The 26,767-nt window shown below is 40.8% G+C and overlaps 6 protein-coding genes across 6 annotated transcripts; 2 read left to right on the top strand and 4 right to left on the bottom strand.

Annotated features, from left to right (window-relative positions):
• Nucleotides 1-113: 113 nt before the first annotated feature.
• Nucleotides 114-689, top strand: GGS25DRAFT_514340 (ubiquitin-conjugating enzyme/RWD-like protein; the record flags this gene model as incomplete). Its single annotated transcript, XM_049262979.1, has 2 exons — nucleotides 114-360; nucleotides 436-689. The coding sequence occupies 2 exons, from the start codon at nucleotides 114-116 to the stop codon at nucleotides 687-689; spliced, it is 501 nt and encodes a 166-aa protein (XP_049116727.1).
• A 766-nt stretch (nucleotides 690-1,455) lies between these two features.
• On the bottom strand, nucleotides 1,456-2,397 carry GGS25DRAFT_283873 (uncharacterized protein). The gene is made up of 2 exons (XM_049257489.1): nucleotides 1,815-2,397; nucleotides 1,456-1,735 (listed from the first exon to the last, which is right to left on the bottom strand). The coding sequence occupies exons 1-2, from the start codon at nucleotides 2,166-2,168 to the stop codon at nucleotides 1,676-1,678; spliced, it is 414 nt and encodes a 137-aa protein (XP_049116726.1). The 5' UTR covers nucleotides 2,169-2,397; the 3' UTR covers nucleotides 1,456-1,675.
• A 3,880-nt stretch (nucleotides 2,398-6,277) lies between these two features.
• Nucleotides 6,278-7,409, bottom strand: GGS25DRAFT_490886 (uncharacterized protein). Its single transcript, XM_049261034.1, has 3 exons — nucleotides 6,940-7,409; nucleotides 6,789-6,864; nucleotides 6,278-6,703 (listed from the first exon to the last, which is right to left on the bottom strand). The coding sequence occupies exons 1-3, from the start codon at nucleotides 7,316-7,318 to the stop codon at nucleotides 6,451-6,453; spliced, it is 708 nt and encodes a 235-aa protein (XP_049116725.1). The 5' UTR covers nucleotides 7,319-7,409; the 3' UTR covers nucleotides 6,278-6,450.
• A 1,014-nt stretch (nucleotides 7,410-8,423) lies between these two features.
• On the top strand, nucleotides 8,424-10,170 carry GGS25DRAFT_490885 (uncharacterized protein). Its single transcript, XM_049261033.1, has 3 exons — nucleotides 8,424-8,698; nucleotides 8,792-9,355; nucleotides 9,418-10,170. Exons 1-3 carry the CDS (start codon nucleotides 8,621-8,623, stop codon nucleotides 9,862-9,864), a joined length of 1,089 nt encoding a protein of 362 aa, XP_049116724.1. The 5' UTR covers nucleotides 8,424-8,620; the 3' UTR covers nucleotides 9,865-10,170.
• Nucleotides 10,171-11,396: 1,226 nt separating this feature from the next.
• Nucleotides 11,397-13,849, bottom strand: GGS25DRAFT_283795 (general substrate transporter). Its single transcript, XM_049257488.1, has 5 exons — nucleotides 13,589-13,849; nucleotides 12,791-13,514; nucleotides 12,666-12,721; nucleotides 12,277-12,588; nucleotides 11,397-12,204 (listed from the first exon to the last, which is right to left on the bottom strand). The coding sequence occupies exons 1-5, from the start codon at nucleotides 13,671-13,673 to the stop codon at nucleotides 11,729-11,731; spliced, it is 1,653 nt and encodes a 550-aa protein (XP_049116723.1). The 5' UTR covers nucleotides 13,674-13,849; the 3' UTR covers nucleotides 11,397-11,728.
• A 1,345-nt stretch (nucleotides 13,850-15,194) lies between these two features.
• On the bottom strand, nucleotides 15,195-18,769 carry GGS25DRAFT_490875 (uncharacterized protein). The gene is made up of 2 exons (XM_049261032.1): nucleotides 15,985-18,769; nucleotides 15,195-15,900 (listed from the first exon to the last, which is right to left on the bottom strand). The coding sequence occupies exons 1-2, from the start codon at nucleotides 18,613-18,615 to the stop codon at nucleotides 15,799-15,801; spliced, it is 2,733 nt and encodes a 910-aa protein (XP_049116722.1). The 5' UTR covers nucleotides 18,616-18,769; the 3' UTR covers nucleotides 15,195-15,798.
• Nucleotides 18,770-26,767: the final 7,998 nt, after the last annotated feature.

Genomic DNA, 26,767 nt, shown 5'->3' with positions numbered 1-26,767 from the left:
TTCTGTGTATAACAAACACATATGACACCTAATACATAATACACTAATAAGACACAAATCTCGAAGAGAATTCCATTTCACACCCTCATCACTCCAAGTGATATCGCAACAAAATGGCTCAGTCGACAGCCCACCGCCGTCTCCTTCAGGAGTACAAGATGCTGACTAACAACCCTCCCGATGGCATCACGGCTGGTCCAGTGAATGAAGATGATATGCTTGTCTGGGAAGCCCTGATCCAAGGCCCCGAGGGCACTCCCTTCGAAGGCGGCATCTTCCCTGCTGAGCTCAAGTTCCCCAAAGACTATCCGTTAGCACCGCCCAAGATGACCTTCTTGGGAGAGATCTTCCACCCCAATGGTTCGTGCCTTCTTTGAACCCTGTATATGCGTAGCTATGTAATTTACATGTCCGCTAACGTCACCCCATTTCCAGTCTACCCAACCGGCCTAGTCTGCATCTCCATCCTGCACCCGCCCGGCGACGACCCGAACCACTACGAGCACGCCTCCGAGCGATGGAGCCCGATCCAGTCCGTCGAGAAGATCCTCATCTCCGTCATGAGCATGCTCGCCGAGCCCAACGACGAGAGCCCGGCCAACGTCGAGGCCGCTAAGATGTGGCGAGATCGGCGGCCCGAGTACGAGAAGAAGGTCCGAGACGGCGTCCGTCGCATGCTGGGTCTCTAGTTGGACCAAGATAGATCAACCAACCAATGACCCCTCTCTCTCTCCGAGCTCGCCAAGCCCGAACATCCGCTTGGACTGGTCTTGCAGATCTCTAGCGTAGTATGCCCACATGCCTGAACCTGTGCTTCCGACGACAACTTCGTTGCCGAGTCATTAGCTTCTAATAATAACTCTGCGGCCCAGTCACCTGTTCAACCGCCGATGAGAGGGCCTTGTAAGAGAAGATAAACGTTCGTGATCATGAGAAAATCCGGTTAAACAGTACATACCATCCATGACGAGGCAAGAAACCATTATTTTGATTACGGGAGAAATAAGGGCTTGGGGATGAGAGGTGCTTGGCATACTCATGGTGGTCGGATACAACTACGTACCACCTACCTTGTTATATCAGCGAGCTACTAATCACGGATTCACGATGTCTAGACGGGCAATGGATGGGTGGCTTTGTGGGCTTTTCTTATATTGCATAGCGAGAGGTGTTCTGGGCCTGCATTTCATTGACACTATCACCCACCAGGCATTTCAACTGAATTTATGGAGGTAGGCAATCATCTACCTTTCACAGTCACCATATCTTCAACAACAATCTATTATGAAAAATGAAATAAAGTCAATTAAATTCATTGCTGTCGTTTTACTATCGCGAGCAAGACATCATCATCAAAACGTTCCATTCCGTCGTCCCCTAACCCTTTTCTCTCAATCGTAACGCCTCCTGATGCAAGGTATGCTAGTGTGTTTCGCCTCGTGTGAGGGAGTATGCGTGTAATAGTATGTAGTTCATCAATGCTATCGGCATATAGCTGTTTCTCGGGAAATTTTTTTTTCTTTTCGTTCCAGATCCTAATAACTAAACCCCTCCGTGTCGTATCGTATGCATGTCGCTAAACTTAAGAGATCATCATGACATATTCGCACTACCTGGGTAGGTAGGTAGGTAGGTAGGTATCAGAGGTGCTTTTTAAGTTCATGGTTGAGTTGATCTAGGCCGCCTCGATCGTGATGTTGGCGACGTGAGACTGGATGGCGGTCAAGCCGGAAGCCTTTATTCATTACATGTTAACATCTTACACGAAGAGAAAGGAGAGAGAGAGAGTGGACGAGGGAGTTGAGTTTACTTACACCGACCAGATAGGGGATGGCAGCGTAGAGCTTGAAGTCGCCGGTCTGGAAGCCCTTGGGGATGGGGACGTCGACGGTGAACTGGCCGGGCTTGGGGACGTTGTCGGGGAAGAGCGGGGTGTAGGCGATGCGCTGGCCGATGTAGAGCTCGTCGCCGACGACGGGGTGGTTCGGGGTCAGGCCCCAGATGATGCCGAAGTCGTCCCAGTTCTGGATGTAGATCGACGCCGTCAGCGTCGCCTTGATGGTCGTGCCGGCCTTGGCGGACTCCGGCGCGGCGAGGTTGGTGATGTAGGCGGATGCTAGGGGCAGCGCCGCGAGGACGCTGGTGAAGAGGGATTTGACGGAGACCATTTTGATGGTTGGGTTGGGTATTCTTGTTGGTGTTTGGTGAGATTAGGTTTGTAGTTTGGGATGGGGAGAGATGTGAGAGTATGGGCAGGCAGGTAGGTAGATTATATAGATGTTCTTTCAGAAGTAGAAGATCCTCTTTGTGTTCAAGTTGATGTGATATACGAGAAATTTTTGTTTGTACTGAGTAACGTGGGCTTTTGTTCGTCTTTTATATCAACGAGGTGAGTAGGTAGTTTATTACTGCCCCTTGCTTAAAGCGCCCCCTTATTATCGTGGCATCACTCATCATCTGGCTTTACCTAACTTGTTGCTGGTGTGCTATTGTTGCTGCTTGCTGCTGCTTGCTGCTCCCCCTGCTCGTGAACGATTCGAGGCACGTTGTTCCGCAGGCAGGCCCTTTGCTTGTCGTCCACTTGGATAGCTTCGTCAAAGGGATCCTTCAATACGAAGTGATCGACATGGGCTGGTTGGTCCCCCGGCAAAAACCTGAACAACCAACAGGTAAGGCTCCGGATTGGTTTCTCCTAGTTCAGCTCCGCTTCGCAGGTTGCTTGAAATAGAAGTAAATATAGTGGTAGGTTATGCAATGCACTAAGCGAAAAGGACCCTTACCTACATATTGGGTACGGTACGGTACGGTACTGGCAGAATCGGTAACACGGCAGCGAGTTTCCCTTGCCACCCGCACAAGCCTTGATCCATAGACAGCTAGAATCAAACTTGTGCCGTACTATCGGGTTCTTCGGCGGTGAGCTGAGGTGAGTTGTGTAACCTACCTATACTATATACCATCAAACTGGCGGCACTTTTCATTGGGATTTGTCATATGAATGGGATCGATGGATACTATGTAGGACCATTGTAGGTAGGTACACGGGCCGGAGAGGTCTAGATGTCTCTTTCTGCCCTTCGACTTTTCAAGAAGTTACATAATATCCATATGGATACCACTACTGTTACCAGTGACTGTTGGTGTTATGGCATGATTGTTCATTTATCACCGCAACGTCATCTATAATCGGATGTCCGTATAAGTGCCTAACAAATTGATATCTCAATACATATGTATGTAAGTAAAGAATGTACTGTGTATGTATCCACCTGGGAGTATTATGTTGACATCATACATGTCATATTAGGGTTGTTACATGGCAGTACTTGCTAGCATTGTTAACATCCCCTGTAACAAATAAGCTTCGAGTCAGCATGCTTAATTATGGGTCCTATTCCGTAACCTTGGAACTATCTTAAAGCTCTAGGGCTGCTAAAGTTGTCGGTTAGGCACCTAAGACACGCTAAGCAGGGCCTAGTCGGCAGTTTAGCAGGCGCGGGACAGTGGCTACGACGCTGTTTCTGATTTCTACTACGCCGTACTATGGCTGCTGTACCACTAAATTGAAGATGTCCAGGTGGTGTGGTAGGTGCTAATACGCTATCCATTGTGCTGATTCCATCATACATAACCCAGGTAGGTAAGCAGCCCACGTCAGAATTCCTACGCTACAACTTTTCCAGTTAACTATTTTTTACGAGCAAGCGAGTAACTATCATGACATCTGGACTTTCTATTCAATATTGCCTACATACCTAACCTAGTAGTAATCACATAATACACATATATGTAAGGTTATGAGGTAAGTACCTAGTATTCGTACCTAGATATTAAATACATCAGACATGTACCTGCAATTAACGCGAATGGCTGAAAAATGCAACGTGACTTCACAACCCACTAACTAACAAAGCCCCAGTGGCTCGATCCAACGTGACAGCGCGCCATCGTGGCAGGCCGTAGGGCTGAGAACCCAAGACGGGATGCCCAATTTATTTACATCTACATACATCATTTATGGGTAGTGGTGGCGCAGCAAAGGTTAGTTGCTCAACATATGGCCAGCGCTCAATACGAACGACATCTCAAAAGTACTCGATATTACCAATCGAGATAGATAGATTCCCAACGTACTCTATGTAAGCTATTAAATGCCTACCTACCAACTATGTAGGTTAGGTGTGCTACTAGTAGTATATAACATACCTAGCTAAGCACAAAATATATCCCTACCTACTGACGTGTGCAAGTCCTAACTACAATCCTACGCACCTCCAAGATTGGCCCAAAATGACGCGATAAGTCGAAATGTCTGTAGAAGAGTAAGATGGTAGGCGCGTTGCTTACTTAGTAGCGAATCTGACAAGGCAACACGAGGATCTTGTTCGCAATCGCTTCGTGCGAGATGCGCTTTTCAACGAGCTACGCTTAGATACGGTAGGAGGCGTATGCAGGTCTGTATGCAATATACGCGCCTAGGTAGGCTAGATATGTAGGAGGCTTATGCCTACCTAGCAGTCTTTACGAACTACGATTCATCTTCACGTGTAATAAGGTCTCTACGCGGGCATTAAATAATATATGATGGACAGTCGTGTGATTGTATTGCTACTTCAACTCCTGTCCCTTTGAGTAATCATCGTTCGTCGTTGCGTTCCTAGCTTACATCCCCCCTTCCCTATTTTTTCTTATTTTCGTATTTTTCCCATTCACAACCCTCAAACTAGGACGTCCAGTAACCTTCAATAAGCCATCTCCTTCGAGCAATTTCCTTGCGGCATGGTATGTATTAGGGAGAATCTAGAGGCATCCCCCACACATCCCGCCTCGAAATTACCATAGGAAATGCTCGAAGCGGCGGCGGCCAGCTGCTGGTCGCGGCTGCTGATGGCCATCGATACGGTTGACGGGGCAAAAGGCCATGTAAAAGACCACTCCCACTCCGATTAGGAAAAGCCCGCCGCACGCGCACATTATTCCGATCGAAGCGCCGTCCATCTCTGGCATTATCAATGGGTTTCTTCGATTTTTTTGGTAGGAGAGATCCTGTTTCTTGACACTCCGGTACCGTGATAGTCGATAGAGGCTTGGCCGGGTCAACTGGGAAGTATTAGATCGGGCCATTATTCAATGGTGTTGAAGAAATGATGATAATGGAATAGGTAAGGGAAATGGAAAATATACTCACAATAGGCAGATATCGCCGAGACAGAGGTCTTCTTATCGGTAGGTACTTGAAGGCTTGGCCTGGTCAACTGGGAAGTGTTAGATCGGATCGATTATTCAATGCCCAGGTGGTTAATGAGGGGGTAATGATAATAAAATAGGTAAGTAAAATCAGAAATGTACTTACAATAGGCAGATATAGCCTAGGTAGACAGAAGTCAGGATGCTTGTTTGATATCAGTTCTGGGTGAGGGTGTATTTTTGTTGATATCTTGCAGTTGCTGATGCTGGTGAAGGTGAAGGTGGGGATGGGAAAGGTTCAAGAACTTCTGGGAAATTTTACCTGGTTTATATAGTTTTCTGGAAGGTGGGGAAATTGCACAATCACAAACCTCATCGTCGTTGAATGCTAGATAGGGTTAGGGCAAAGAGCCCCGGGGCAGGTGCAATGTACAGAGCGGAGCACCGGCCGGGGTGGAGTGGGTACCCCCGGGGGCGGCTGCCGAGAATCTAGGCTGGAATGTTTAATACGGGGCAGCCCTCCAGGAAGGTGCTTCCTACTAAAATCTCTCCTTTACCAGATGTACAAGTAGTCAGGTTGTGCCACTGTGTGTAGAAGTTTTCCCATCAGAAAGTATACCTAGGGTGAAGCAGAGTTCCATGACACTCAGAATGGTGCCAGATATCTTCACTGTGTCATAACCTTCTCAGACAGCCATAGTAGACAGTAGGTACTAGAGAGATGAAAGGGAAAGGGGGGAAGGGAATGCCAGTTCCATTCAGCTAGATGCCTTTCAAGAAGCCTCCATTCTTACTAAATAAAGGGGCTTATTCCTAGATTACTGAGATTTTACTACTTCACCTGGACATGTATGAAAAGGTCTAACCTAACCTACTGAGGTCAAGAGATCTAGCTATAAAATGACTTAACATCTCTCAGCTTGGCTTTTATTGGGGATCTATATAGATTCTCTAATTGTAGTCCTCGGTCTACCTTCAACACTCGAACCGATTTTAGATCCGTTGCAATTGGCCTCCATTCAGTACTTCACCCCGAATCATCATTTCCATGTCACTTATCTATTTATCTGATCAAGTAAATATAAATGGGCCCATAAATAATCAAATATCTATATGTGGAAGTGAATTCTCAATGATAGTATACAGTTAGTTGGTACCTAAGCACCTAGTCAAAGCAGATGATAATCTCTCTCTGCCACCCCCTTACCCCAATTTTGATGAGTGCAGCCTTCTCTGGCTACAAAGCACACGACTTCCACGCACTTAAGCTTGGAACGGAACCCCGACGGAGTTGCTGGCATCACGCTTTTCTTCAACCCCCTCCTCCTCCTCGGGATCAACAGGCTCATCACCACGCATGGTAACCCAGGCAGAGTTTCCATCCTCGGAGTAGCTTGCGATGTCGCGGACCTTCTTTGGGTTAGGAACCTCGCTGAACGGACCGTTCTTCCCCGTCGAAGTAAACTGGTGGCCGTCGTTCTGGCATGTCGGGTTGGGACCGCACCAGTCCTGGGATCTGAGAAAGCTTAGTACCTAAGCGCAACAGCCAACAAGCAGGAATATTTGTAATATAAGTAAGAGTGGGGGGTAGGGATACTTACAGCTTGCTGATGTTATCCCACTTGGTCTGCCATTTGTCGCTCGAGGTTCCGATCCCCTTGACCTTAGCCCCTTGCTCTGTACGGTGTCATTCTCACATTGCTCAATTCATATGTTTTGGAGTCTGTAGTTGAGTAGGTAAAAGGTACTCACTGCTCTGCTCAGTGGACGGAACACAACGCAACTGAACATATCCATAGGAAGTCTGCAATCCTCCCGAGGCAGACGAGGCATAGGGGTACTCGTCAGGCGAGGTCGCTGCCTGCCCACTCGGAGTTGTCCAGGCCCAGTCATGCTTTTCACAAGGCTTGGAGCCGTAACCCCAGGCTCGGCGGTTGGTATCGCCGTATTTCGCCGAGGCTGCGGCGTCCTTTTGGTTCCCTCCGTCGAGCACCGCGGGGAACTTCATGCACTTGATGGCCCAGCAGGTGTTGAGGCAGATCTCGGGCGTCTGCTCGCAGTCATAGGTGATGTCCTTCCCAGCGGCGAAGGCTGCCACGAATGAAGTTACGAAAAGGATAGACTGACGCATGGTGGAGAATGTAAATAGGATGGTAAAGTAAAAAATGTATATAACTTTTGGTATGACTGCCTAGTTAACGACTAACTGAACGACTTTGATGAAGGTTTGGAATACAGCATCAGATTCAGTTCGAGTAACGACCCCCTTATATATTCCATTTCGTCACACTTATTCACATCTCGTGGCCCTTTGAACTATAGAGCTACATGGTTCTTCGTCAGCTGAAGCATCCCGATTGAATGTTCATCAATCCATATCTGACCAAATTGTTAAAGATGAGGAGATGTAAGGAAGATCGCAGTCTGCTGTGTTCGTGCCTAAAATTAGGTTCAAGTACATCGATCATCCCTATTTCGCACATTCAGACCTGAAGGTTTGTTTTCTGAAACGGCAGCAACGTACCGCAGTGTCAGCTTACAGGTCACCATGTGCTACTTTCATATCCCACATCGGCGGTGCCGCCCTGGATGCGAACTTCTTATCAGGTGAATGGTGGCATGCCTTCAAATCCCCAGATTAAGAACAGATGTGCAAGTATTCTCCTTTACAGCCTGCCTTGGTGGGGGAAATCTTCTCACTATTGCCTTTTCTCGTCAGATTATATGTACAGTAGCTGCAAATCTTCATCTAATGTAAACCCCCTTAATCGTTTGTGGTAGGTCATGCGTTACGATGTCAGCATTATCTAGTAAGCATAAGATTTTCTACAATAAATATCAACCATTACATCAATACAGGTAAAGAAAACAGGAAGAGAAGTAGATAGCGTTTTGTGTAAGCTTTGGTGCCACATTTCCGGTACCGAGTGACGGAAAAGCCGGTGAGAAACCTCTATTAAAGGGGTCAAGCCAGAGCAGTAAATGCGTACTGCCGAGATAGGCCAACAAAACGGTATAGGATTGAGGTATTGCTGTCACAGCTACACAGAGAACAAGCCTGGCTTCTAGGAATCCATTTTGGACATCAAATTTCAAGTTCGTCGCTGGCCATTCTCAGAAGCCCCTATTCATTGGGTTACGTGATATGCACAGTAGGTACCTAGTACGGTTGACTGCATGAGGCCGTGCTACATGAGATCGGGTTACCCAAGCCAAAGTGCATATAAAAGTAATATGACGTATTCGGTTGCCATTAATGCATATAAGCTGTCATTCTTTACCCCTTTACTTACATGGTTGAGCGTTGTACCTGCCTACAATTGTAAGCACAATATGAAGGTACATACAGTACATAACTCATAACTCATAACTTCAATCTTCTCTTACTCTTTACAACTTTCACCATATTCATCTTATACGCTGCAACAACATCATGCCACCAACACTACGCAGCCACTCTGGGGAAGTGGTTAAATTTCCCATCATTTGCACAGCTAATATTGATCCCAAAGTATGTACCCTTTTTTTCTCATTTTTCATGTTCATTTTCTCTACCAATCTATCTCTTGAAAATCGTACTCATCTAGTAACACAACCACCTTAGGTGTTGAACGATGTGCTCACCGAGCGCTTCGTGCTTGTGGGCAAGAGGGACATGTCAGAGCTACTGACCAGCGATGACAAGCCCATCAACTCATTTGAGACTCCTTTCAATCTCAAGGTCCCCGAGATTCTGCAGGCCGTGTCGGAGTTCATGGACGCAGCAAAGACCAAGAAAGGTATCAGCAAAAACACCTTCGTAGTCTTGGATAGCACCACCGCCAAAGACAAGACCACTTGCCAAGTTGCGATAGACAGCCGCCACGAAGAGGAGCTTTATTGGGACTATGTGCCATTCCGTTGCGAGCTGTCGTCGCTTATCCCCGCTCTAGAAGCGCTCGAGCATGGGGACGGAACCGCAACTGCGCGAAAGCTCCGGAACGAAGCTGCTATGGTCGGCGGCGTGTGGAAGCAGCAGCAAGTGGATGCGGTGAGAAATAAACAGTCACGCCTTGCCGCGGCAGACTTCCCTAAAAGTGAGGCCTGGGATGAGTACTGCGGTGCAGAATCCTCTGAGTCGGCTCTGCCCTATGTTCCAGTTTTCCGAACTGCGGATATCAGTCTCGAGGTATATAAACCAAATCAATAAGCAATAGCCACCCAGACCATTATCGCTAATACTAGTTTTAGACGCTTAATGACTTCCTAGAGCAGACCTACGATCAAGATTGGGGCGACGAAGAGATAGCCGACCCCCGAGTAGCCTTCGTCACGTCCCTATCACCCCCCTACCACAACGGCCCAGCATCCGCCCCCCTGGGAACAAAGCCTCCAGTTCCAGAAATATTCTCAGGGCTCCCTGCCGAGGACTGCGATACCATCACATGCAGCTGCTTCCCCGCAGAGGATCCCGAACTGAACTACAACCGCTTCATCGTCCTGGATGAGTACACCGAGACAGAAAAAACGGTCATTATCGCTTCGAATGCGGAGTTGGACGGCATCTTGCAGCTGGCACGGTGCGACTTCAAGGGAGCGCTGATCCAATTACTCGCACCTCAGGAGACCGGCTTGACCATCGATCAGTTGGCGTGCGAAGCAGTGCTTGACGGCGCGGGAATCATACGCGCGCCCTAAGGTTCACCCTAGAAGGTTACTCTTAATCAATGCCTACCTAGGTAAATAGCGGACTGGAATGCGGTATGGAATGGTGCCGTTATAATGGCTTCCAAGTACAACTGACGTTTGCCTTATCCACTGTGTATCATAACCAAGAAATTCCGTAACCTGTGCCGCAGAGCTACCAATACCAAGAATATAACAATACGAGGTAGTGGAATTAGGCTCGCCGGTTGCTTAGTCTCCGGTTCCTACTATTTATAGTCCGAGGGATTGGCTTAATACGCTTGTTGCAGATCACGTCTTAATTGAAATTAACGACCAGTTGATGATTTGCGACCAAGACATCTGAATGATTTTGTCATGACTTACAAACTGAGGCCACAGAGATATGTAGGCATAGCATTGATCTCTATACAACAGTAACAGGTGCCTCCCTAGGTACTAGGTATGCATCCCGGCGCATATCATATCGAAGCTGTACATAAGGAAATGAATGCACTTATTAGAGCCGTAGCGACTAGACTGCACACTAACGGCACTACACCTACATGTAGCCACGGACATCTCAACGACACAATATCATGCAGGACTTGTAACTCACCTTTTACCTCTCAGCGAATTAAATCCGGGGTGTACTACTCAAATAAACCCGATTGGTAAGCCCATCAATAGTTAGTCATGTACAATACATGTACGTAAATGCCGAAACTGTGGGGTGAGAATCCATCGCGTGGCTATGTGCCTGCCTGTCTTGTCTGTATTCCAAGTTCACGTATAAAAGTTTCAAGGTCGCTATGTATACGACGTATGTAGTTATGACCGAGGCTAGAACAAGTATCCCATCTCATCTCTTCCCCATTAATAAATCCATCCATCCATCCATCCAGCAGCCTGTCAACAACATCCCTTTTTAACAAGGAACCATCCACTTATTATCCCCAAACCTCACGTGGCCAATAACTAATACCTAACCACCCTAAACCCAGGGAAGAAGATGGGGAACCCTTTTATTTGATTCAGGAAAGGATGTGCAACTGTGAAATTTTACTCCACGTGAATGAATACCTAGGTAAGTTACCTACCCCAAGATTTTTTTTTATTTTTGGTTTTTATTTTTTTCGTGTGATCTTAACTCCGTACATTGTTTTGTTTTGTTTTGTTTTGTGCCCTCGCCGCAAAGCACCACAACCACCACCACCGCCAAAACGTGCCTAGGGGCTAACTAGTTAGTTATTCCCCATTAAAACTTCCCCCCCATCCCCCATCCCTCCTCCCTCCGCTTTGTCCAGGGATCCAGGGATCCCGGGGGGCAAAGTGTCGGCCCAGGTTACCTATAAAAGTAATCCGGGGTAGAATGACTTAATCAAAGAAAAGGGAAAGGGGAAAAAAAAACCATGTACTTTCCCCATACCCGGCATTATGTATCCTGCTAGGTAGGTACTGTACCTAGGTAGACAAGAGTAGGTAGGTAAACAAAGAAGAAGGGCAAAGTCGTCGTGGCATCATCGATCGAGAGGCAAAGCGATTCACGGGCTTTTTTTTTTTTTTTTTTGTTTCCGGGAGTACATAGGCTCTGATGTATGTAACTACATCTACATCTAAATCGCGTAAATTTCTGTCTTCCAGTCTAGGTAAAGATGTTCCCAATACATAACATCTAGAGACGAGAGGTAAGGTAAGCAGGTATCTAAGTGCTGTAATAAAAACCTCCCCCCCCCCCCAAATAGATAGAAAAAAGTCTGAATAGCTTCTCCCATCCCCTATCAATGTGCCGTCTTCCATCTGGTTAGGTGGGTATGTAGGTAGAGAATATGTGTAATAGATAGATACAACATCTTGATAGTATAGGTCTAGGCCGTTAAGCTAGGTATCTAAAACTTCAACCCCTATTCTCAAAGAACTCGCTCCCCTGCCCCTTCTCCGCATCCGCCTCCACCACCGACCCAGACCCCGAGATGCCCTCGTGGTGCTCGGCGGGATGGCTCGCCTTCGCCCTGTGCTCCTCCGTCTCCTCGTACGCGATGAGCAGCTCGCCATTCTTCCCGTACCTCCTGGGCTCCTTCTCGGCGATCGCCACGACGTTGAAGTACCCCATGGGCCCCTCGACCTTGTGGAAGATGGAGTCCATCTCCTCGAGGGAGCGGTACGCGGTCTCGGGGAAGAAGAAGTAGACGGCGGGGACCATGAAGGCGTTGATGGCGGCGAAGATGATGTACGTCTGGTACCCGATGCTGTTGAAGGCCACGGGCGTGATCATCACGACGAGGAAGTTGAAGATCCAGTTGGAAGATGTCGACAAAGCGTTGGCAGGCGCGCGGATACGGAGACTGGTGATTTCGGCGGGGTAGAGCCAGGCTGTAAAAATTACAGGGTTAGCGATATATTCCTATTCATTACTCCAAGCATAGGGGTGTGGTTTGCACGTACTCATCCCCAACCAGCCGACGGCAAAGAAAGTGTTGAACACGAAGAGGAAGACAATAGCAGCCACCATCGCGCCATTCTTTCCTTGCGCGCCGTCCGAGTTGACGCCCGCCAGCACCGCCATGCTCATCGCCTGCCCCGCGGCGCCGAACAGCATGAGCTTGCGGCGGCCGACGCGCTCAACGAGGAACACGGCAGGCCACGAGGCGATGAAGTACTCGGTGCCGTTAATAGCGGCTAGCAGGCGGGCCATGAAGTCCGTCATGCCGAGACCGGAGTAGATCACGGGCGCGTAGTAGGTGATGAGGTTGATGCCTAGGTAGATAATTGGTTAGCTTGGAGTTATAGTTTAGGGTTAGGGTTAATAGTGCTAGAAAAGGGTTGAGGGTTACCTGAGATTTGCTGGAACATCTGGTTGACGAACGCGAGCATGGTGCGGTGGAAGTTTCTATACCACAGTTAGTATTCGTAAAATACCGGTAGGTACCTAGGTAGCCTGGATATCAATTATGCTTACCGTTCCTTATCCATGGTAAACAAATCCGCAAAAGACCCCTTGGACATCTCGAGCACCGTCTCCTTGATAGCCGTGAACTCGTTCGTCACAATCTTATCGTCGACCGTGGTATCAGACAGCGCCGCGAGGACCTCTTTCGCCTCGTCCTCCTCGCCCTTCAGGATCAGCCAGCGGGGGGACTCGGGCAGGTTCCAGATGAAGGCGAGGATGAACAGACAAAAGAGGACCTGGAAGGCGAGCGGGAAGCGCCAGGAGACGCTGCTCTCGACGAAGCTGAAGCCGAGGTCGATCCAGTAGCTGACCATGATGCCGCCCGTGATCAGCGCGCCCTCGATCATAACCAGCTTGCCGCGCTTGTGCGCGTGCGAGGTTTCCGATTGCCAGGTGGGTACCGTCGAGGTGTTGCCGCCGTTGCCGAGACCGGTGATGATGCGACCGAGGATGAAGTGCGGGAGGGTGGTGGCGCTGGCCTGCAGTATGGCGCCGATGACCATGATGCTAGTACCGAGGATGATCATGCGCCTGCGGCCGAGAGGGTTGGAGATGAAGATGGTGGTGACGGCGCCGATGAAGCACCCGAGGTTGTACGCAGCTACGGCGATTCCCTGCGTCGAGGCTCGCTTGGACTGCTCCATGGCGTCTATGGTCTTGTCCTCGGAGTTCATGTCCGGGAAGGCCTCAAGGAACTGGTGCATCGTGAGAATCCCACCCATCACACCCTGATCTACAATACATGGTTAGGAAATCATTCTTTTTAGATTGTCATCATATATATATGTGTTGGAGATGATGATGTACCATATCCGAAAAGCAGGAAATCGCATCCTGCGATGATTCCTATGGCATAGTTGAGGTGTTTGCCGCGAAGGCCAAAGTATTTCATGGTGAATATAAGCAACGAGCAAAAGGGACAGGCGCTGTTTTTATTTTTCTTGACGATGTATGAAAAATGATTTTTTTCTTATTCTTCTATCATTCGATGCGATGAGAAGAACTATGTCGCGCGACCAAAATGATACTGTGGCCGGGAACTTTGGCTCGACCTTTTCTTTTCGGGGGGAGGGTTGGTAGGTAACATATAAACCGAGAAGACAATAAAGAGTGACTCAAGCCACATGAAGATGATCCACGGGGAGATTTTTAGAATTAGATAAAAGATTATGGGATGTCAAGTAATATATACTTAGCTATATGTATGTCAGTGTGTGTGTGTGTGCTTACCTGGGTCCGACCAGTATACTAATACGTACAAGGTATTTACTCTGCTATAGCACACTCGATGCTACCTACCCAGGTACCGACCTACCTACGTACGGTAAGACTGCTTCAGGAGGAGTACATAACCCCAGCCAAGACGTAACCCTGGAGTATGAAAGCCGGGGTTCAGATCCAACATCAAGCAACTTACACTGCACTAGAAAGAAAAAAAAAGATGGGGGATAGGATGCTTGGCGGGGTACCTACCAGATTGCAGCGTGATCTACGTAGATGGCATGGTGCTGTGCCTGAAGCAGCGGCGCGCCGGTGGTTCGAATATGTGGAATGTGGATGGAGGAGGAACATGCATACATAGTATTGTACCTACACACAAACATGCCTAGGTACAATACTGATTTAGGTATCGTATGAGTCTGTGATGGGAGCTCGGAAGGCTTCAGACATGTCATCCCACTGTATGTTTTGAATGTTGATATGTCTTTGATGCTTTTGGTGATGAGCTTAATGCGATAGCTGAGGTAGATCGTTTTCATTTTGCCTTATAGAGGTGACACTGGTAAGTGCTCAGGTGGTCAATGGGATATGTACCTAAGATGCAAGTCAGATCGCATCAACCACTGCAATACTCTACTATTCCAGGCTTCACCCCGGAATCGTCCCAGGTACACAGACCTCCCCCAAATTCCAGCCTGCCCGCAATACATGTACTCCAGTTAGTTACCTACCATCCATCCCCATCCATCCCCATCCATCCCCATCCATCCCATCCCTTAGACGGCTCCGGGATAAAGGAGGGATTCGGTACGCGAACAAACAATTGGGTGGCGCTAAATGCCTAGTTACATGCATAGTACTATCTACTCGCCGTCGGATTTCCTCATTGGGCAAACCGAAGCATTCGAATTCGTTCGAACGAAGAGAAGAAAACATGGAGCCTTACCGACTGTATGTGCATGTAACGATCAAGGATGTTCCAGCAGAAAAGAAGCAGCAAAAAAAGTTGTAGGTACTTAACTATTAGAATTCTTGACGTAAGTTAAAGGCGATCAAGCCTGAAAATAGAACAAAGCAAATCACTAAATCACCTGACGGACCCTAAACCGAACCTTGCTTGAGCCAAGTGCTACATCAAAGTAAGAAATGACGTCGATTTTGGTGGAGAAACCTCCTTAGCTATCGGTCGTATATCGGCCTTAACAATCTTTTTTTTTTGCATCACGGAAGCGAATCACTACTAATAAGAATATTCCGAATTCTGGGGATATGGGGGGATTGAAAACCCAAAATCCCCCATACTTAAACCCCCATAGAAAATAACCCCATAAGGATTCTATACCATCCTACCATCCATGCTGCCGGTATGAAATATAGCAACAACATGACTTCGCCTTAGCTGTTCTGAAAAGGCACGGAGTACTACTAGTAGTAGGTGCGATATTTTCCATTTCTCCTTTATTACCCAAAGCCCAAAGCCCAAAGCCCAAAGCTAGGTAAAGGTAAATAAAGGATTCAGCGGATTTGGTTAACCGGACAAGAAGTCTGGAATTCCTCTTCCAATAATTTATGTATCTAAGTTGCCCCTGCTTCTATACAGGCGAGGCCTGGCTTGGTCTAGAATACCTCTTACTTACTGAATAGTGCTCCTCACGATTCTAGAAATCGTCCACCTAAAAATTATTTCGGTTTACCATGAATTCGTACTCTCATTTCTTTATTTCATCGCTCTGTTCAATTGGACATATCGGTCTCTATGTCATGCCTTCCACCATCAGGTACTAAGTAGCTTTGATCTACAGCCCATTCTCACTTTTGAATTTATCCCAGCTCTCATTGAGGGTGGCAAACACAGTTGCGGCAATGAGTTTTACCTCCGTGCCTGCATCTTGCGGTAGCTGTAGTGTTTCTGTCAGTGTCCGAGATCAAGTAGAGATGAAGTAAGGAGTTGTAGATGATTTAGAGAAGCAAAAGCAACTCACCTTATCAGGATGACACTTGGCAATGGCTTTCATGTAGTGTATCTTAACCTTGTTCGCAATGACTAGCTCGTGTAAGCCGACCTTCTTCCAACCACTGCCTTCCCACAGAACTTGGTCAAGGCTTCCAATGAGTGCCCGTAAATTGTCTCTCTTGCCGTCTCGCCAAGCCGCAATCTTTGCGTCGACCTTCTCGGAGAGTGCAAATTTCTCATCGTCGGCCGCCTCAGCCGCCTTGTTCGCTTCTCGAAGCCGTTGCACCGCCTCGGAACTTTTCTGTGGGTTGAGACTTGATGAAGCAGAGACTTTCGGTCGAGGTTTGACTGCATTTACTGGCTTCGGTGTCGGCTTGGGTTTGGGAGCAAGCGCTTTCTGGCATCGCTGCCGACCGGCAATCGCATTAGGACCCCCGACACCTACCTCGACGCACTGCTGCCAGACAGTCCCGGCGTCAGCCCATTTCTCCATTTGCTCAAGCGCTTCGGCCTTCCGGCTGAGTGCCTTGCCGTATAAGTCCTTCATATCACGGGATTCGCCATCCGGTAATGCAACCTTCTCCCCTTCGCCTCGGGAGGACCCTATAATGCCAATCACTGCATCCGCGTCGCTGACAGCCTGTTTGGGACTTCCAGTCTTCAAGGCAGTAAGTGCGCGGTTGGTAAGGAGGATAATGCATATAGGATGTGATTGTGGGATGCCAGCTAGAGAATTCGTGTAACTCGTGTGTGCAGCATCATAATCCCCGCGTTTGAAGTGTGCGGTTCCTTCAAGGCGATGTCGTGTAGAGGCATCCAAGACTGATTGCGACACATTAGGTATTTTCCGTATAGGAGCGGATGGTCGAGGGGTAATAGGTCTAGAAGCGGGCGTGGGAGTTTTGATCGTCGCTATTGGCTGGCTTGGGCGCTGAGGCCGGGCTTGAGAGGATGATGACGCGGACTGCTCGAATAGGAGGTCTGCCTCAGGCTCCTGTTGCGGTGCTACGGGCTGAGGTGTGACCTTCTTTCTCCTCGCAGGACTAATATAGACTTGCGCGCTTTGCTCTTCAATAGCCTCCTTATTTAATCGTGCTCGAGGGTCACGAGAGGTTGGCTGCGCTGCTTGTTGCCATTTGGGTGTCCCCGAGGAATGCCTAGATGACTGGGTTGGTAAAGCCGGAGATTGATCTCGAGAACTATTATGTCGGGGTTGGGGTGGCCTAGCTGGCTGTTTCTCCGGCCGTAGACCCGAATCTAGCATCAGCGCCTCATCAGTGGCTGTCTGAGATCCATTGCCTCCAGAATGCATCCTATCCTGTTGAGCTGAGCGCATCCATTTTGGCTGATTGGGATCACCTCCCTCCTGCTGGAAATCAGCAACTGCCTTTTGAACCTGCTTCTGCCCGCTTTTCCAAAGAGAGTTTGCGGTTTTGAATAAGGTTGAACTCATTGCCGCGGCCTTCTTAGAAAAGTCATCAGCAGACGCGGGTGACCGGCTGCCCGTTCGTGAAGGCATCTCATCTGCCTGCTCTCTAACCGCCCAGGCGGGACTACCATGGGTTCTAGATCGATTACCGCTTCTTCCACTTCGTTCGGTGGTATGCTCTGAGGCGCCTCGTTGGTTACGAGCTTGTCTGTGCGCATCATCCAAAAGCCAGCTGACTGCTGCTTGAACATTTAAACCTGTGCCGTTTTCTGTTAGACCCCGTCTTGCATTCTCCGCTGTGAATCCCATATCAACTAGTTCAGCTACTGCCTTGTCAAATGGATCCGAGCTGCCTCCTCTTGGGGGTCCTTCGGGTTCAGAGTCTGAATCAGAGTCATCAATGGGCCTTCCTGGTTCTTGTTTTGGCTGTGGTTTTGTTGCCTGCACTTTACGTCGTACCTCCTCGACCGGTTTACCAAGATCTCCTAGAAAATCATCATCATCGCCAGTACTAACAACTGGCTGTTGCTGTGGTCGAGGTTTTATCTGGTTCAAGCCGAAGGGGTCGTCATCGTCGCCAAATTCGCCGGTACCTGAAGTTGTGGGCTTTTGCCATGCGCTGGCATTGGATAGGTCGAGTTGAGCTGTATTTGCTGGTGTGCTTTTCCCGGATTGTTGGGGCGCAGGCGGCGGAAAGTGACTCGCGTTGTCAACTTTGGTATCTCGGTTGAAGGCAGCAAATAGATCATCGTCATCGTCTTTGGCGTGTCCATTCTGAAATCCCGACCCGCTGCTGACCGGTGGAACAGAGGGAGAGATTGTACGGGACGCGGGTGTAGAGCCTTGTGCGATGTTGTCCCAAAACTGACCACCTCCATATTGTGACTGTAGCTTTCTTCTTTCTTCTTCCTCCTTCTGACGTTTCTGGGCCGCGAGCTGTTCTTGTCGTTCTCGAAGGCTTAAATTGGCATTGTTCTTAGACCCACCGAAGCTCACGAGGTTGCTGAAGCTGTCAGTAGTGGGCTTGGAAGTATTTGACTTTGGGGCGTTGAGCCCAGAAGCTTGGGTAGAGAGTGGCGTAGATCGACCGGAAGGCTGAGGTGATGGAGTCGGACGCAAGGTCGAATAGAAAGAGGGGGGGTTCATAGGATTCATAGGATTCATCGGAGAGGGCTTGGAGTTTTTGGCAGAATTGGTCGACGACCAATCTAGATTTGAAAGATCGTCCATAATTTACGCAGGAGATGGGTATGTCGGCATATCAATAAAACCACATTATTGGGTTGTGCCAACAATGGCCCTCATATTCATCTAGTAATGACTGTGTCTGCGCCGTCGCATGCGAACTATTTGTTAACAAACCTTCCAGAACTTGACACACTGCACATGCAGGGTGCAAGTGTTTAATCAACTTTAATGGCCTGTTAATTATGTGGCTTAGTAACTTGGCACTGCACTTAGCAAGTGGCTGATAAGAATTGTGGCTTAGCTATAAGTTACTGTACTAACCTTAGCACATGGCAGCTTCCGATGTCCGATGTCAAGTTCAAGGAACATCATTCCATGCATCAATGATCGAGTGTTGTTTGGGCTGAGATTAGATAATCACATCCAGTCCATACCAACATTCAAGTTGCATGTGAACATCAACAGTAGATGCATGTATTCACTACGTAGATCCTTGGTGTGCGGCACAATTTTCACTAAGTGTGCAAGAATCTACCTAAATCGAGATCGAATAGATTCGCGATATCCCCAATGTTGTTCTGGGGGTTGTCTGATTGATGATCGATTTCCACCCACTAACATGATGTTTTGCTCATGTATCAATGCCTCTTGGGGTCAAAGTCTTCATGCTTTTGGCGATGGAAGTGGGGTTTACTGTTGTTAGTCATCTCAAGGTTAGTCAACTCTACCTAATTATTACAGTACTCGAAATGGACAATTCCGAAAGATGTTCGTACTGTAGTCATCTTCAAAGACGAGTGAGCCACTTCAAGTAGCCTTTCTAGATGAAGATTGCCTGACAAACTAACTTCAATGTTACCTACTCACAACACCTACATAGCTAGCAGTGTAGCACTTAGCAGCCCCAGCAAGTATATATCTCTATAATTACATGAATATGCAGCGGCTCAAGACTGCGCAGCTTGGTTAGTTGTAGATAGTTGAAGCTGTCGTTACAGTGAACTACGTCCTTGGCATGCGATTCACTAAGCTTAAAACCTTTCGGGTTTAATTGTGATAAACTGAGTAACATTCACTTCCCAAAAACACCAATGATAAGGCACGCCTTGCGGGTATGATAATTTCCTTCGGCAGATCATTTCGTCACCAAATCGCCCGGGACTTGTTCCAGTCGGGAACACTAGCTACAAATGTGATGGTAAAATACACCTACAATGGCAATTCCTGTTTTATGTGTTACAGACGTCTTTTTCTTCTTTTACTTTTTTATATTTGCACTGACGACGCACACAATGTAATTCAGGAGAGCACTAGTGGCGCCTTTAATAAAACTCCATACAGAAAACGAATAAGAATCTCCAGCTATCATTAACAAGCGCACTTATATATGTATAGGGCTTACATGCATTTTACATGCAGTTTACATGCGTTTTACAACAATCAGCCCGTCAGCCCGTCAGCCCGTGGCCCCGTTGCAAGTCCAGGCGAATTTTAAATTCAACTCAGGAACCTGGTAAGACACGATCCTTGGAAGTGCATGGACCAGGTTTTATCTTCCTAATAGAGTAACCATCAGCTATAATGCGGTTTTTAATTGGACGGTCAAATACACCAAGGCCTGTGATTAGTTTCATGAACCTGGCATTTTCCTCTGTCCTCCTCTTGTCTGACAACAGGCACCTCTCTCGTACACACCTACTTTTAAGCCAGCGCTTACATCGCAACCAACACCACAAGATATCACACAATGCGCTACTTACAACTCTAGCACATATTCACAATAGGCAGGCAATATACTACGTAAGTTCCAACAAAACTTTAGAGAGTTTATTTTGATACCATACCATGCTAAATTCACAAACGATTGAAAGGATAATAAGCTATGTTTGTTATAAGTGTGTACGATATATACGAAGGTTATAACTAAAAGTTTAAACTAAGATATACCTTAACCCCACAATGCGCCACTTTTTTTCGGGCTTCTACTAATAATAGGTATACATTTAACGTTAAATCCCTTATAACCCTTAAAAATATAGCATTTTATAGCATATTTAAATGCTATAATATGTTATAAACTTAAAGCCTTTAATCTTAAATAATTAATAAATAAGCTTATTAATAACTTTAAATAATGGTTATATAATAAGGGTACGTATTAACGTAATATATATATAATTAAAAGAAATACTTATATAACTTAAATTATATAAGAAATTAAATCCCTTTTTTACTCTTAAATTTAAACCTTTTTCCTTAAATATTAATATTATATTAATTTCACTTTTATTATTTTTACTTTACTTATTATTTAATTTATTATATATATATACCTATTAACATTAATTAATATTATTAAACTATTAACAACATAAATTAATAAGATTAAAAAAGTCATTATTATAATAACTCGAAAAACCTTATCATAATAACATAAGTAACATTAATAATCATTTTTTTAACACTTATATTTTATTTATAATAAAATATAATTTTACCTCACCTAATTGTTTTAAACCTTTATCGTTACATAATAATATTAACTTATACTCCTTTTTTCCTTTAAATTCGCTTACATTAACTACTAATATAATAACCACCTTAAAAAAATCGGCACCACCCTTAACGCCCCAGCCATAACCTAAAAGCCATAACATTAATATTAACCCCGCTACTTAAAAAAATATAAACAAGTTACATAAACTATTAAATTTCGTTCCTAATAAAATAACATTATTAAAGCAATAATTCGCCCTAAAAATCGTTAAATAAGATAAAATACCACTATTTACCACTTAAAAATAAAAAAATACTTAAGTATTATTAACCTTTATCAACTTTAAAACAACTAATAAAAATGCTAACCACATTCGCATAATAAAAAAAACATTTAAAAAATATAAAAGATATTTCGACACATTTCACTTAAATAACTTTAATAAAATGCTAAAAATATTATAAATAACGTTATAAAACGCATTTATATAATAAAAAATCTATATAAATAAAAATAATAATAATCACATAAAAAAATTAACTAACCTAATAAACATATAAAAGCCATTACATTAACACTCTTAAAACTTAATATAAACTTAAATAAAATAACTTAATACGTTAACTTAAAAAATATTTATACATTAAATAAAATTAAGTCCGGTTATCCTTAAAACATAACGGCTAAAACAATTATTAACACAAACATTATAAACGCCTTAAAATCTTATTTAATTTATTACCCCTATTATACCTCCTTTTATTCCAAAAAAACGACCGTTTTTAAACCTATTACCCTTTTCACTTTAATCCCCTCGTAATTTTAATAACTTTTCTTTGAAATTTTATTCATTTTTTTTCCTTTTTAACTAATTATAAAACTTAATTTTATAATCGTTAAACCTTATTTAACAAATAAATAATAACTTATTTCTTTTTACTTAAATACTTATTAAAATTAAATTCTTTAATTTATTTTAACCACCTTTATAATCTTAAAAATTAATACCATTTTTAATACCTTTTTTATAGCTGCTAAATCCCAAAAATCCTCTACTTAAGTCCTTATATAATAACATTTCATAACAAGGATCTAGTTAAAATAACTAAAAAAGATAGTCATAAAATAGTTAAATGGCCTTAAGAAATAATATAAAACCTTTTAAACCGCCATTAAAAGGTTTATTTATATCTTTAACATTACCTTTAAAACCTGCATTAAAAAAAATAAACCATCCTAACAAAAACTTAAGTTTCTCCTCTTAAACGACATTATTATTTTTACTAATATCTAACTAATAATAATAAATATAAATACCTATTAATAATTAAAAAAACATTATTTACTATAATATTCCCCTTATATAAATCTTTAATAAAATATATCCATTAACTATTATTAACTATTTTAAAAAAACCTAAAACAATAAAAATAACTATACAAATAAACCATATAACATCCTTAAAAATAAGTTTCGATTTTTCCTTAATATTTACTATATAATAAAAATATAACAAATATAATTTCATATTATATTTTTTATAATCCTCATAAAAAAAACAGTTTTATACTTTCTTTATAATATCCCACATTATTAAACCTTTATAAACATATATTTAATTATAAAATAACATTTTAACATTAAATAAAATAAAATCTAATATCATTATAATTAAACTATAATAACGTTTTTTAATATTAAAAATAATAAAAAAAATATAGGGAAAAATAACTTAAAAATGTTATAAATTCTCCTTAATAAACTCTTTTTATATTAATAAACGCTTAGCCTTAAATTTAAAAAGAAATAATAACTTATTACATTTATTTATCGCGTTTACTGTGTTATATCTTAATTATAACACATCTTATTTAAATTATTATTAAGGTTTAAAAACTTAACTAACAAACTTTAAACGTCGATTAAGACTTATAAGATTTTTAAAACGGCTAAGTTAAATAATTATAAATATATTAACAATAATAATAATAAAGAAAAAACGCTTAATTCTATATAAATTATAAATATTATAAAACAAATAAAAATAACAAATATAATACTAAAAAATCCCTTAAATTATAAAAACGCAAATATTAAATTTGTAAAAAAAAAAATTATTAATCTATTAAATATTTTAAGTATAAATAAAAGAAAGCTAAAAAAAAATGGAAAAGCAAACATAACTTATTAACTAAAAACTACATAATATTCTTAGTAAATTATAAAAAACTTAATAATCCCGATTTAAAAGCGGAATAAAAAAACGAAACAATAATATTAAAAATAAACTACGATGATAATAATAACCTTTTTTTAACCGTTACCCACTTATTTAATTAAACCTTTTAATATTACATAATCGCCCGCCCTTTTTTAAACGTAATAATAATTAATAACATTTTTTTTTTAAACTAATACATAAAAAATATCTTTTAAGGTATTATGTTTAATATAGGTATTACTTAAATATTTATAATCGAAAAGGGATAATATTTAACTTTTATTAAAAAACATTTCGATAAACGAGTTATAATGGATAAATCTCGTGTAAAAAAAGCTTAAATCCGTTTTAAAAATAAATAACCGATAAAATCTTTTAAAATAATTATCATTAATATCCTTTTTAATTATATTAATTTCCATATTATAAACATCAATACTTTATTCCTTTTATCATTAAAAAACATAGATTAATTAAAAGTGTACCTTAATAATATCATTAATTAATTAGTTTATAAGGATAGCATTATTATTAACGTTATCCATAAATAAAAACACTTATAATTTCATTTCAAAAATATTATATTCTTTATAAAAATAAAGTTATAACGTTTATATACTCGTTTCGACCATTCATTAGTTAGTAAATTATATAATTTATTAGATAAAACTAATTATAACGTTAAAATTAATAACATTAAAAAAATTAATAAGTTTTACCATTATTACCAAATTAAAAATAATACCCCTTAAAAATTTAAATTTAACTTAAAAAATCTTAATATAAACTTTAATTATAAAATAATCGTTAATATTATATACTTAAATAAATAACTTATCTTTTATATCGTTAATATAACCATAAATTTCTAAACGACACGTTTTATAAAAAATCTCTCCGCTAAAAAAACCTAAAAAATATTAAGGTAATATTAAATCGATATATATCTTAGTTTATTAAATGTTATTATATATAACGCCGACATAAACTTTAATAACGTTAAGTTTAAAAATAAGACTTATATCGTAGGAATTACCTACCATTAAATCCTTGTAAAAACGCATTAATTAATTAATAAAATTAAAAAATATTACGGTTTTATAAGAAGAGTTTATAAAATTATAAGTAAAAAACTTTAAAAATTAAAGTTAAAAATGTTTTAACTTTAAATAATAATTAAAATAATAAACGACATAACTAACCTTGATAATTTTATTCTTACCCTTTTAATTTTCAACGTATATTTAAAAATTAACATAAATTCACCACTAACTTTAACGTAAACTTAAAAGGCTAAAACCGTTTAAAAAGTAATAATAAAAATTAAAAAATTAAAGGTATAATAATTAATTAAAAATACTTTAAATATAAGAAATAACTTTAATACTTAAAAAACACTTTTTATATTACTCCTTATAAGTAGTGACGTGCTCGTTTACAAGGAAAAAAATAAATAGAAAAAACCATATAAAGTTATTATCGTTATAAATAAGGACGTTATAATCGCTTTTAACGCTTTAAATAACATGTTAACATTTAAAAACACTTATATTAAACCTTACACCTAGTTAAAGGAGTCTTTAATATCATTAAAAAAACTTAAAATATAATTGTTGAAATTAACTTTTAACCTTAATAATTATGCCATTGTTTTTAAAGAAAACCTTATAATTATTAATAACTTTTCTTACGTTATAAGCTTATATTTCTCGGTAAAAAAAAAGGATAACCTTACCTTAACACTTAAATTACAAGCAAATAGCAAAATTATCGCCTTAAATAAATTATATAAAGCCTTAGATATAAAAAAGTTAAACGCCTTATTTATAAAAGGTATTTTTTAATTTAAAGTATATAACTTAATAACTTATTAAAGCGTAATTATTTTTAAATCATAAATAGTTTAAAAGGTTAAAAATAAGAACACCTTTACCCCTTATAAAAAATCACGATTAATAATTTAAGGCTACAATAATTTTAACAAAAAATTCATTATAACGTACGCCCCCATAATTTAAAAAGCTAATTAATAAATAATACTTGCTTTAATATTTATATTACGTCATTAAAAAATGAAAATTATAATAAAAAATATTATAATAACTTATACTTAATTAACCACATTAATAAAACAAATAATTTTAATACGTTTACCGGTTAAACTTAAAAAAAAATATCTTAAAAAAACGTTATTATAAGTTATAAAACCGTTATATAATCTCGTTAAATTAGGAACTTATTAATTTAAAATTTATTTATAACACCATTAATAATAATTATATATAAAACCATTAACGTTTGATTTATATTTATTGGTAATATAATTAAACCCCTTTAAACTTATTAATTTTTAAACGGATAACACTTTTAACGTTAACATGGATAAATTCCTCGCCGTTAAAAATAAGGCACTTATAAAAACAAATATTAAAACACAACCTTAGAAAATCTTAAATAAAAAAACGGAAAACTTTAACGGCTTAAGAATTACGGTTTACGAAGAAAACTACGATATTTTTACCATATAAAAAAAATAAGCTAAGAAATTTAACCTTTTAAACCTTAAAGCCCCGGATATAATTAAAAGGTTTGTCGAATAAAAGGTTTAAAAAATATATATCTCATTAATTTATTAACCCAAAACTACCTTTAATTACTTAATAATAGCTTAACACTTATAATTAAAGCTTAAAAAAACAAAGGCATTAAATATTAAAATTAAGTAATAATTAAATAATAAAAATTAAAAGCTTAATTATATTAACCTTAAACCTTAAAACCTACGTTTATACATTTTTATTAACGAATTATTTATAAATAATTAAAACCTTAACTTATAAATTAATTACATTATTATCTTAAGAATTAAATAAACCACCGATTAAAATAATAAAATATAAATCACTAAAAACATTATCCATTAATCATCTATTAAATATAAATAAATCACATATAATATATTAACTAATAAAATCTATAAAATAATTTAAGGCTTTAACGTTAATTACGTCATTTATCACACTTTTAACACCATTTTAAAACAATTATCACTCCTTAAAATTCCCCTCGTACTTTACATTAATTCCTTCTTATTATATTAATATTTAATCTAAATAAAAAACATAAATAAAAAGCAATTAATAATCGACTTAATAACTTTTTAATAATCTTATAAAAACTAAAAAATAAATAATATTCGTTAAATTTAAAGCAATTATAACTTAATTAATATTATAATTAAGGTATTTTTAAATAAAACCATAAAAACGTTAATAAAAACTAATTAAATTAATTTATAATTAAAAAAATAAGTTAAACATAAGGTAAACATGACATTCGCAATTAATTAATCGCAAAAAAAAAATAAAATAAGTAATAATTATATAATAAAAATACATATTAACATAATACGTATATAATTAAAGAAAATACCTATATAACTTAAATTATATAAAAAATTAAATCCCTTCCTTAC

This window comes from Hypoxylon fragiforme (assembly GCF_022984875.1).
Source record: "Hypoxylon fragiforme strain CBS 206.31 chromosome Unknown GGS25scaffold_5, whole genome shotgun sequence".
NCBI classification, from domain to species: domain Eukaryota; kingdom Fungi; phylum Ascomycota; class Sordariomycetes; order Xylariales; family Hypoxylaceae; genus Hypoxylon; species Hypoxylon fragiforme.
Note: the sequence above shows the minus strand (reverse complement) of the source record. Positions and strands in the feature narration are given on the sequence as shown.

What these genes read in the sequence shown, in the direction of transcription:
- GGS25DRAFT_283795 (XM_049257488.1), bottom strand. Translation starts at nt 13,673, where the DNA reads ATGAAATACTTTGGCCTTCGCGGCAAACACCTCAACTATGCCATAGGA. An exon ending in TTTCCTGCTTTTCGGATATG is followed by an intron (nt 13,515 to 13,588) that starts GTACATCATCAT and finishes CATGTATTGTAG; the next exon opens with ATCAGGGTGTGATGGGTGGG. An exon ending in TTTACCATGGATAAGGAACG is followed by an intron (nt 12,722 to 12,790) that starts GTAAGCATAATT and finishes ACTGTGGTATAG; the next exon opens with AAACTTCCACCGCACCATGC.
- GGS25DRAFT_490885 (XM_049261033.1), top strand. Translation starts at nt 8,621, where the DNA reads ATGCCACCAACACTACGCAGCCACTCTGGGGAAGTGGTTAAATTTCCC. An exon ending in CAGCTAATATTGATCCCAAA is followed by an intron (nt 8,699 to 8,791) that starts GTATGTACCCTT and finishes CAACCACCTTAG; the next exon opens with GTGTTGAACGATGTGCTCAC. An exon ending in CTGCGGATATCAGTCTCGAG is followed by an intron (nt 9,356 to 9,417) that starts GTATATAAACCA and finishes TACTAGTTTTAG; the next exon opens with ACGCTTAATGACTTCCTAGA.
- GGS25DRAFT_283873 (XM_049257489.1), bottom strand. Translation starts at nt 2,168, where the DNA reads ATGGTCTCCGTCAAATCCCTCTTCACCAGCGTCCTCGCGGCGCTGCCC. An exon ending in CCATCCCCTATCTGGTCGGT is followed by an intron (nt 1,736 to 1,814) that starts GTAAGTAAACTC and finishes TAATGAATAAAG; the next exon opens with GCTTCCGGCTTGACCGCCAT.
- GGS25DRAFT_490886 (XM_049261034.1), bottom strand. Translation starts at nt 7,318, where the DNA reads ATGCGTCAGTCTATCCTTTTCGTAACTTCATTCGTGGCAGCCTTCGCC. An exon ending in TCCGTCCACTGAGCAGAGCA is followed by an intron (nt 6,865 to 6,939) that starts GTGAGTACCTTT and finishes GACACCGTACAG; the next exon opens with AGCAAGGGGCTAAGGTCAAG. An exon ending in TGGGATAACATCAGCAAGCT is followed by an intron (nt 6,704 to 6,788) that starts GTAAGTATCCCT and finishes AAGCTTTCTCAG; the next exon opens with ATCCCAGGACTGGTGCGGTC.
- GGS25DRAFT_490875 (XM_049261032.1), bottom strand. Translation starts at nt 18,615, where the DNA reads ATGGACGATCTTTCAAATCTAGATTGGTCGTCGACCAATTCTGCCAAA. An exon ending in CCAAGTGTCATCCTGATAAG is followed by an intron (nt 15,901 to 15,984) that starts GTGAGTTGCTTT and finishes GAAACACTACAG; the next exon opens with CTACCGCAAGATGCAGGCAC.